At 40.9% G+C, this 10,412-nt stretch overlaps 3 protein-coding genes across 4 annotated transcripts; 1 reads left to right on the forward strand and 2 right to left on the reverse strand.

Annotated features, from left to right (window-relative positions):
- The first annotated feature begins 290 nt into the window (after window positions 1–290).
- Window positions 291–3,789, forward strand: LOC103834387 (probable alkaline/neutral invertase B). The gene is made up of 5 exons (XM_009110453.3): window positions 291–1,632; window positions 1,732–2,145; window positions 2,209–2,640; window positions 2,732–3,290; window positions 3,361–3,789. The coding sequence occupies exons 2-5, from the start codon at window positions 1,756–1,758 to the stop codon at window positions 3,654–3,656; spliced, it is 1,677 nt and encodes a 558-aa protein (XP_009108701.1). The 5' UTR covers window positions 291–1,632; window positions 1,732–1,755; the 3' UTR covers window positions 3,657–3,789.
- Window positions 3,762–5,329, reverse strand: LOC103834383 (type III polyketide synthase B). Its single transcript, XM_009110449.3, has 3 exons — window positions 5,099–5,329; window positions 4,438–5,004; window positions 3,762–4,370 (listed from the first exon to the last, which is right to left on the reverse strand). The coding sequence occupies exons 1-3, from the start codon at window positions 5,280–5,282 to the stop codon at window positions 3,943–3,945; spliced, it is 1,179 nt and encodes a 392-aa protein (XP_009108697.1). The 5' UTR covers window positions 5,283–5,329; the 3' UTR covers window positions 3,762–3,942.
- A 277-nt stretch (window positions 5,330–5,606) lies between these two features.
- Window positions 5,607–7,827, reverse strand: LOC103834385 (5'-methylthioadenosine/S-adenosylhomocysteine nucleosidase 2). 2 transcript variants are annotated; one of them, XM_033278173.1, is made up of 8 exons: window positions 7,154–7,827; window positions 6,985–7,054; window positions 6,821–6,912; window positions 6,634–6,740; window positions 6,456–6,530; window positions 6,300–6,374; window positions 6,113–6,205; window positions 5,607–6,027 (listed from the first exon to the last, which is right to left on the reverse strand). In XM_033278173.1, exons 1-8 carry the CDS (start codon window positions 7,245–7,247, stop codon window positions 5,830–5,832), a joined length of 804 nt encoding a protein of 267 aa, XP_033134064.1. In that variant the 5' UTR covers window positions 7,248–7,827; the 3' UTR covers window positions 5,607–5,829. The 2 variants fall into 2 exon arrangements, with proteins under 2 accessions (XP_033134064.1, XP_009108699.1); XM_009110451.3 differs by having other exon boundaries at window positions 6,985–7,048; window positions 7,151–7,824.
- Window positions 7,828–10,412: the final 2,585 nt, after the last annotated feature.

Here is a 10,412-nt window from a genome sequence, read left to right on the forward strand (position 1 = left end):
GACTGCTAAATATGTCAACCAAATGTTTTTCTTAATATATTTTAATTAAATAGTTATAATTTATTTTCTTTCGAAAAACAAAATTACGTGTCTAAATAAAGTTGTAAAAATAAAAACAGGCTAGAGGTGGCTCTCTAAATACAAAAGCTCTCGCTTCTCTCTAACGACGAACCCTAACTCCGGCCCGGTTTATTCCGGAGCCGGAGACCCCCTCTTTCCCCTTTTTTTCTTTTTTTCTTTTGCTCCCTTCCCCCCACTTGACGCTGGTCGAGATGCTCGATGCTCTGGCTCGGCAAATCCACCTTAAGTTTTCTTCTTGAGACAAACGGTGGTGAGATCCGGTCTCTGGAGTAGCGGCGAGACCAACGTGACGGTGGTGTGGAAAGGAGTCGGCTTTTAGGGCTTACGGAGAAACCAAATCTGATTTTCCCCTTTCTAGATCTCCGGTGACTCTGGTTCAGCGACGGCGCGTGGCCTCGGGAGACGTCTTCTCCACCGTGGATCTATGGTCCCTCACGACGGTGAGATAAAAGGAGAAGGTTTGTGATGGTGAGCTGACAGAGAAGGATCTCCAGGTATAAGTACCGGTTCTCGGAGATCACACGAATCACGACTCACGCGGACAAGGTACACAACATGAGATTACATTAGCGGCGTTTCGTGGTGGTGGTTTCTATTCCCCAGAGCAGAAAGCTACAACCAATGGATGGCACCGATTCTCTAAAGCTCGTATTAGGTACACCAACCCGCGCTTTTTGTAGCTGAAACCCGACTTTCATTCGGATCTCGTGTCCGTTTTAGGCTGAGGGTCACAGTGATTGAAGACCAGCAGGATGAGACTCCCTCGATAATGCACCTATGGTGAAGAAGCTAAGTGACCATGTACTTTGAAGCCAAGCTTTAGGATCATTTAGTTTGTTTTTAATTGGTTCGGGGGTTGTTCTTAGTTCCGGTTGTGTTAGTAAACATTGTTGTACCATGAGGTTGAATTTTAGGTGGTTGAAGGGGTGGATTGCTTCGGGTCGTGGAGTGATTTCATCCCACTGTGGTTGAAAAATACAATGAAGGATGTTAGGTTGCGTTGGTTCCAAGTAGTGAATCAGGGTGGAACTAGACTACTTCATTGTATATGTGGTAGAAATCTTGTGTGGTCATAAGCTTTGTATTAAGAATTGGTGAAATGAAATGTTGTTGTTGAGCCAAAAAAAAAATAAAGTTGTAAAAATATCTCATAGAGAGGTTTTTTAACATTTTTATTGTGAAGAATATCATATGAGAACTTATATAGTGAAGATAATACCACCGGTGAAATTCAAAACTCAACAACCCCATATGATATTCTTTTTTTGTCAACTCAACAACCTCATATGATATGCATGGCTTCATGAAGAAGACTTGAAACTTTTTCACCTTCCCGATAGCTAATATCACATCTTGCCCGTACACGTGGACCCAAACCCTCCTTCGCTGAATGGCTGATACGTCTACCCTTCCGCCGTTTAATTACTTGTTCCACTAAGTCATATATATATATACTCTCGCTTCTCTTCTGTTTCGTGATCATAGAGACGCAGAGCAGAGAGGTTCGTTTCGTCTTCTTCTTCGTTTCTACACTCGATTATAATAACTAAGGTTCGTTATCTCTCTACGTCTTTCTCTGTGGTTAGGAAGCAACATTTATGATTAGTGAGGTTGTAAAAAATGGATCTGATTCGATTTTTGAAAATGCAGGGAGTGAGATCATTGGACTGCGCAATGTCGAGTTTTAATCAGAACGGTGACGCCAAGAATGCTGATACATCGGACGATATTGATTTCTCAAAGTTGCTAGAGAAGCCAAGGCCGTTGAATATGGAAAGACTGAGATCACTTGAAGAAAGGTCTCTGACTGAACTATCCACCTCACCACCACACCTTAGGAACGGGGATAACGCTTCTGCTTCTCGTCTCCAAGATCGCGCGGATTGTGTGGTTTCGCCTAGCGTTGGCTTCAATACACCTCGGTCGCTGGCTGGATTTGAGTCTCATCCGATGGTGGGAGAGGCCTGGGATGCTTTGAGAAGGTCTTTGGTGTACTTCCGTGGACAGCCCGTTGGGACAATTGCTGCAGTGGATAACTCGGAAGAGAAACTTAACTATGATCAGGTGAAGAAGAATCTTGATTCTTACTATACAGTTTAATATCATAATGTTGATCTGTTGTTTTAGGTGTTTGTGAGAGACTTTGTACCAAGTGCTTTAGCATTTTTGATGAACGGAGAGCCGGATATTGTGAAGAACTTCCTTTTGAAGACTCTTCGTCTTCAGTCATGGGAGAAAAAGATTGATAGGTTCCAGCTTGGTGAAGGAGTGATGCCTGCTAGCTTCAAGGTTTTTCATGATCCCGTTAGAAACTATGAGACGTTGATAGCTGATTTTGGGGAGAGCGCGATTGGAAGAGTGGCGCCGGTTGATTCTGGGTTCTGGTGGATTATTCTGCTCAGGGCCTACACCAAGTCTACTGGAGACTCTTCTCTTGCTGACATGCCTGAATGCCAGAAGGGTATACGGCTGATACTAAGCCTGTGTCTCTCTGAGGGGTTTGATACTTTCCCCACTCTCTTGTGCGCTGATGGTTGCTGTATGATTGATCGTAGGATGGTGAGAAAAGTCTTATCTTAGTAGTTTTTTTTTGTAGTGACTCTTTCTAGAAGAAGACTGTGTTGAGCTATCTGTTTTCTGTGTGTTTTAGGGAGTTTATGGTTACCCGATAGAGATTCAAGCTCTTTTCTTCATGTCCTTGAGGTGTGCCTTGCTCCTACTCAAACATGAAGGAGAAAGTAAAGAAATGGTGGAACAGATAGTGAAGCGACTTCATGCGTTGAGCTACCACATGAGGAGCTACTTTTGGCTAGACTTGAAGCAGCTTAATGACATTTACCGATACAAGACGGAGGAGTACTCTCACACTGCTGTCAACAAGTTCAACGTGATCCCTGACTCTCTTCCAGAATGGGTCTTCGACTTCATGCCGCCTCAAGGAGGGTTCTTCATCGGCAATGTTAGCCCCGCGAGAATGGATTTTCGTTGGTTTGCTCTGGGTAACTGTATAGCCATATTGTCTTCCTTGGCTACTCCTGAACAGTCGACTGCAATTATGGATCTAATAGAAGCTCGCTGGGAAGAGCTGGTCGGAGAAATGCCACTCAAAGTTTGCTACCCTGCAATAGAAAGCCATGAATGGAAGATAGTAACTGGCTGTGACCCCAAAAACACTCGATGGAGCTACCACAATGGAGGGTCCTGGCCAGGTAAAATTTACTAACTCTCCTTTCATATTGCTTCTGATTACAAAAGCTGACATGATCTTCGTTGGTACAGTGCTACTATGGGTACTGACGGCTGCTTGTATCAAAACGGGGCGACCTCAAATAGCAAGACGAGCGATTGAAGTAGCGGAAGCTAGGCTTCATAAAGACAACTGGCCTGAATACTATGATGGAACGGTGGGGAGATACGTGGGGAAACAAGCACGTAAATGCCAGACGTGGTCAATCGCTGGATACTTAGTGGCCAAGATGATGCTGGAAGATCCGTCACATGTCGGTATGGTTGCTCTCGAGGAAGATAAACAAATGAAACCCGTTATGAGAAGATCCAACTCCTGGACTTGTTGAAAAGTTTGATCATGGTAACGTAGGAAAAAGATGAGCTAATGCTTTATTCGTTTTTTCAAATTCCACATTTACCTATTTTGCTTTGTATTTTTAGACTATGAGAGATTTAAGCATCATAAAAAAGATTTCATCTGGTTTAGCTTTCATTATCTTATTATTTATATGATTTTCTCTCTCTGGTGAAATGACTGTATAACAGAAGAGGATTCTTTCTTGAGCTTCAAGTTATCACCAAACCACAGTTCTTGAGCTTCAAGGTAATACCAAAGCCCCATTACTTTTTTGCTCAGACATCAAGGTTTCGAGCAACGATGCCTTCAAATGTAACACCAGGTCCAAAAGCCAGAATCAGACCCCACTCGTTTCCACCTTCATTCATGTTCCTCGCTTTCCTGCTCTCTTCCAACATATACTCCAACACATATACGATCGAGTTGCTACTTGCGTTGCCGTAGTCCATGAGAGCTCTCCTGCTTGGACTCAGCTTCTCCGGCGAGAGGTTAAGCCGCTTTTCCATTCGGTTCAAGATGGCCGGTCCACCTGGATGAACCGCCCAGAACATTTGGTTATAGTCTTTATGAGCCAGTCCAGCTTTTCCTATTAGCTTCTTGCAGAAACTCTCCACGTTGTCTTCTATTATCTGCGGAAGCTCTCTCGACAGCGTGAAGTTTATCCCTTGTTCCGTTAGCTTCCCATCTATCGTCTTCTCTGTGTCTGCACCATGAAAATGCAATCCATGTTTAGTCTAAGTTATAGGTTACAAAGTATCTTGTAGCTTTACCAGGCAGGAAGTTCTGAATTGCAGTGTGAAGCTCAAAGAGAGGCTTCTCAAGAATCGGATCTGGATCGGATCCGATGATCATAGCTCCGGCTCCATCACCAAACAAGGCAACACCAACAAGATCATACGGTCTATCAGCACTAGGAGGTTTGAACCCAATGATGGTCGTCTCAGACGTGGCGAGAAGGACTCTACTCCCCGGATTATTCTCAGCTATGTCTTTGGCTACACGGAGACCCGCAACGCCACCAGAACAGCCAACGAAGTAGAGCAGGACACGGTGTGTCTCGGGGCTGAGACCAAGCCCTTTGGCTAAGAAGAGGTCGCCACCAGGGAGACGAGCTTCGCTTGAGGAGACATAGACAAGGTGAGTTATGTCGGAAATAGAACGGCCCCAGTTCTTGATGCAGGCTCTAGAAGCCTCCACTGCCATTTCGGTTACAGCGTCGTTGCATATGTCAAGACGCTGCTTCACGGTGGATCCTCCTTCAATGGCGAGCTCTGGATACTTGTTTAGTATCTCCTCTGACATGACAACATACCTTGTCTTCACCGTCGTAGTCTTGCCTGTATAGTAATTGAAAGTGTCAAAACAACCTCAGGTTCTCAGAAAAGCTTATACAAAGTAAACTCAAAAAAAGGGTTGAAGTGAAGACATTACAGAGACGAGTAAGCTTCTGTTTGAGTTCAGGGTCATCACAGTTGGTGGTTTTGAAGTAGCCATCAACCAAATACTCTTGCATTACTAGCTGCTGAGGAAAGGCTTTTCCAATTGCAATAATTGTAGCTTTCCCCGGATTTGGTTTCTTCTCTGAACCCAACTCTGTTGCATCGATGCTTCCCATTTCTATCTATCTCTTTTTTTCTTTTCTTGGTCTATTTAAAAGGGTCAAAGTGAAGGCATATATATACACTGCAGCTTTTGAAGTATATGATCTGCACCTTGTGTGATGTTTGTCTAGTTTGATATTTGGTGAAGATTAGGTGTGAGATTCAGGAGCTTCATGTTTATTGCATTGGCTCTTTCTAAAAAATATTAGGCCTTAACTAAAAGTGATACTAGTTACTAACCAACAGAAGAGTAAGTAATTTTGGACTTGAAAAGAATGGCCAGAGAAAGTTTATTGCTATTTCAAGCATAAATAAAAAAAAGAACATCAACAATGCAATGAAATAAGATGAAAGCAAATCTTGTTATGTTGATTGGTATCAAAATTTGTTGAGTTTCTACATATGAGACTGATCCATCATCATATGAAAGAGAGCCAAAAAAGAGAACTCATGAGGAAAAATGGAGTTAAAATGAACTCACTGCTCCAACCTATTGCCTAATTTGCCTATAACCTCTCCCTTTTGCTTGAATCTTTATTAAAAACGTGAACCTCTCTCTCTTCAGAGGTCTGAAAGACACTTGCCACTGATGAAGTCAATCACTTTGGTAATGGACTCATCAAGTTGGGCAGTGACTGCAGCTAAATTCTCCAAAAACTCCTCTGAGGTTGGTTTATTTCCGTCCACAATATCAGTTACTCCTTTTATTAAAATCGTAGGAACCTTAAAAATATCAGCCACATAGGCCACTGCTGCTCCCTGAATTTTGTGGAGATACCCAATATAAGCAGTTGCGACTGATTAAAACACATAGATTGGAGCAAAAGGTTCATGGATTGTTTACCTCCATGTCTTTAACTGTAGCATCATTTGCTGTGATGGATTCTTTGTCATGTGGAGACATATCCATAGAATCACCAGTGGATAATCGTCCCACCTGTGAACATCAAGACCAAATGCAATGAAATAATAAAAAAAAAAACTTGCATGAGGATCACAATGGTGAACACAGCAACAAATGAAGTATACACCTTTAGGTTCAGCTCCTTAATAAGGTTGGGTGTAGGGAAGGCTTTCCGCATACCAACACCATATAGATCAAGGACCTGAACAGACAAGTAAACAACAGAGAAACTGTTCACTAAAAACAACAGCTTTACTCGGAAATCATACAAAAGAGCACTTACAGGAACAGGTATCCTTCTGTCATGGAAAGCAGAACTGGAAACAATATAAACATCGCAAATACTTGCTCCTTTGGCCTGAAAAGAACCATAACAACAAAACATTAACGACAATGTTTATTCTTTCTGACACATGAGGCAAACTTAAGACAGAGAAAGCATTATGTAATAATGTCTGTACCTTAAACCCACCAGCGGTTCCTGCATTAATGATTAGGTCCGGCTGAAGCGCTTGTATAGATGCATACGTCACGAGAGATGCAGGAACCGTACATACACTATCAACCCCTAAACATAATCAAACCCAAATAACAATGACCATTAGAGATCACATCAGCAACTCCAAAATCAAGAAACCGCATACATACCAAGAGCTGAATCTTTTCCTGGGCATACTATATTAATGTTCAAGTCTTTATACATTCCTTTAAACAGAACCCAAGCCACCTCTTTTGGAAACCTAAATTAAAAATAAAGTTTTCATTTTTTTTTTCAAAGGAATCACATTTTGAGATGAAAAAAAAGAACTCACGGCGAGTTAACGTCTTTGACGAGGCGGAGCCTCTCGATAAGAGGCTGAGCTTCCTTTTGCATAGCTGCGAATACACACAAACAAATCATTAGCAGAAGAAGAAGAAGAACAAAAGAAAATTCACAATCGAAGAAGAAACATCAACGGAGGAGAAGAGAAACAGTACCGACGATGAAGACGATGGTGGAGATCGGGCGTTTCTCTACGTGGCACGTAAGATTTTCCATGGAAGCGTTTGAGAATCCGTCGCCGTTGGCAGCCATGGCGATTCGTCAAGATACAAATTTCTTGATTTCCCACCGGAAAGTGAGAAACTTGCATAAAGAAGATGTGGAAAACCGGATCCGACCCGAGACCTATCCGGATTTAAACCGGAACCCAGACCCATCAAAAGAATATAAAAATAGCTATATGCATTCAGGTAGGCCTGAACCCTGAAGTTATTGTTGGAAAAGTTCGGTTTCGGTTTGAAAGGTCGGTTCAGTTAGAGAACTAACGGCTGTTTATTTCACCATTTGTCATCTCCATCCAAATGATTTATTTGTATGATCTATTTAGATGATCCATTTAGATTTTTGTGATTGTTTGTTTGTTTATTCATCCACATAGCTCATCTATATGAATCATCTAAATGGATCTTATGTTTGTTTCATTATTTTTATTTCCATTCGAATGAGTTTAGTAAACAAATTACCAAAATACTCTTGTGTTGATTTAATCATATGTTTGATACTAATTTTAACTATATTACATTTAATTATTTAGTTTAATATATTTACATTAGAATTATTTCAAAATTAACGAGTTTTCTTTTTGAGGTTTGGGCGGAAAAACAAGATTTTTCAGTTCTGGCGAAAAAACGAGAGTTTTCGATTTTGGCGGGAAAATACAAATTTTTGGTTTTGACAAAAAAACACATTTTGCGGTTTTGGCGGAAAAAACACGTTTTTGGCGGGAAAACGCATTTTTTGCAGTTTTGGAGGGAAACACGTTTTTGCAATTTTTACAGGAAAATGAAATTTTTCGGTTTTGGTGAGAAAACGAGATCTTTTGTTATTGGCGGGAAAACACGTTTTTGCGATTTTGGCGGGAAAACACACTTTTGCAGTTTTGGCGGGAAAACACGGATTTGGCGGGAAACACGTTTTTTTTTTTGCGTTTTTCACGGAAAATGAGATTTTTCGGTTTTGGCGGAAAACGAGATTTTTTGTTTTGGCGGGAAAGCGCGTTTTTTTTGTTTTGGCGGGAAAACGAGATTTTTGGTTTTAGCGTAAAAACACGTTTTTTTTGTTTTGGCGGAAAAACACGTTTTTACAATTTTGGCGGGAAAACTCGTTTCTTCGACTTTGGCGGGAAAACGTATTTTGTGTTTAGGCGGAAAAATGTGTTTTAGGTTTTTGCGGGAAAATATGTTTTTGTAGTTTTGTCAGTTTTCGTGTGTGACAAAAATGATATTATGTTTATGTTTGTAATTTGTGAATTACATTAGGGGTATAATAGACATTATAGCATTTTGAATGAACTATCTCCATTCAAATGATCCAAATTGGTTCAGCTGAATGAACTTTAAAATTAATCCTAAATTTTCAAAAGTCATTCGGATGATCCATCTGAATGAATTGTACTTATAGTGCATAAACAAACAAAACTCTCATTTTCATCTAGATGAGTCATCCAGATGGAGAAACAAACAAGCCCTAATTTTTTTACTCTTTCAGTTTTAGTCAATTAGTTCGATTTTAGTCAATTAGTTCAAAAGTCATTTGGATGATCCATCTGAATGAATTGTACTTTTAGTGCATAAACAAACAAAACTCTCATTTTTATCTAGATGACTCATCCAAATGGAGAAACAAACAAGCTCTAAATTTTTTACTGTTTCAGTTTTAGTCAATTAGTTCGGTTTAGTGATTACGCGTTTAAGCACACACCAATTAACCTAATGTGCCAACAATACCACAATCGAATGGTATGTCATTGTAGCATTTTAGGATCGAATCCACAAGGAACTAGTGACCTATAACACCAAGAATACACAAGCTTTCTTAATCTAAGCAAACAAGAAGATGGATGATTTGTAACAAGCTAAGATCCTAGAAATATAAACAAGGTGATCTCAAATCCAATCAAGAAATAAGTGCAAGAACTTTCAAATGCTAAGGATGGATTCATGGGTGAGGATAATTGATATAAGGTGATCAAGTTTCAATCTAAAGGTGTCAACTTTCAACCAATCTATCTACCTTAGGCCTAGACACAATCCTAAACAAACTCTATCCCTAGATGAATGCCCATTTACCTAGATAACTCAAGCATCAAATCCCTTTGGTTGAATGTTATCTAAGTAATCATTAATCTCAAGTCTACTAGCCATCTTAACACCTTTAACAACAAATCCCTTTGGTAAAGGATGTTAAAAGCTTAGGAGAATTGGTTCAGGCATTTCATCAAACACCTTCCGGGTATGAAATGCCTAGAGCTCAACTTTAGAGAGGCCAACTCTAGAGTTGCATTAAAAGCACTCTACTAGCAAGGAACAAGATGGATCTATACTAAAATACTTTAGATCTAGCTTAATCACCCTAATCTACCTTAACCCATGAATCCAAAATGTGTCTACTCAATAATCTCCATGAGAAACCTTAAACCCATGTAAGGATCAAAGCTAATCATGTTAATGAGCAAGAGAAACACAATTATAAGATGAAGTACTTCCTTAAATTATAGAAAGATTCAAGCTTTTACAAGTTTAGACAAAGTCTTGAGAGAAAATGAGATAAATTAGGGTTTTTGGAGGCTAAAACTATTTATAAGAGGTCTAAACTCGTCTGGTTCAGTTGAATTAAACCGGGTCAAACCGGATTAAACCGGTCAACACATCTTGAAATCGCTTCTTTGTCTTCTCCGAGCGGGTAACGCAACCCGTTTCACTAAGCCGCTCTGATACTGACATCGAGTTTGTCCAAGTGCGCGCGGCTTCTTCTTCCCGCGTTGCAGGTCCGCTCCAAGGTGCGTCCGAGATACAGTGATTTCATCGACCCGTACTGTCAAGCCGTTGTGGTTCATGCTCGATTCTTGCCTTCCTCGTCTCAAGCTTCAGCCGTCGTCTCCTTTGTCGTCACTGGCTCACGGCCTCTCTATCTCCCGTGGCCGTGCTCAGAATCTCCGCCGCGGCTCGTCTCACTTCGCCACGAACCACCACAAACTCCTTCTTCCTCGCCAGGATCCGCCATGGAGGCTCCGGAATCGCCGTCGGGAGTCGTCGCTTCAGTCTGCTCGTCACGGAGGAAGAAGCTCGTGCAACAATGGTGGATTTTGGAGTTTTTGCACATCTGGCCCTTCACCTTTTGGATAAATACGACTTGACCCAAAACTATTATAATTGCAGAAACATCCTCTTGATTCAGCCCCAAACATTTTAATGTTGC

This window comes from Brassica rapa, chromosome A08 (genome assembly GCF_000309985.2).
Source record: "Brassica rapa cultivar Chiifu-401-42 chromosome A08, CAAS_Brap_v3.01, whole genome shotgun sequence".
NCBI classification, from domain to species: domain Eukaryota; kingdom Viridiplantae; phylum Streptophyta; class Magnoliopsida; order Brassicales; family Brassicaceae; genus Brassica; species Brassica rapa.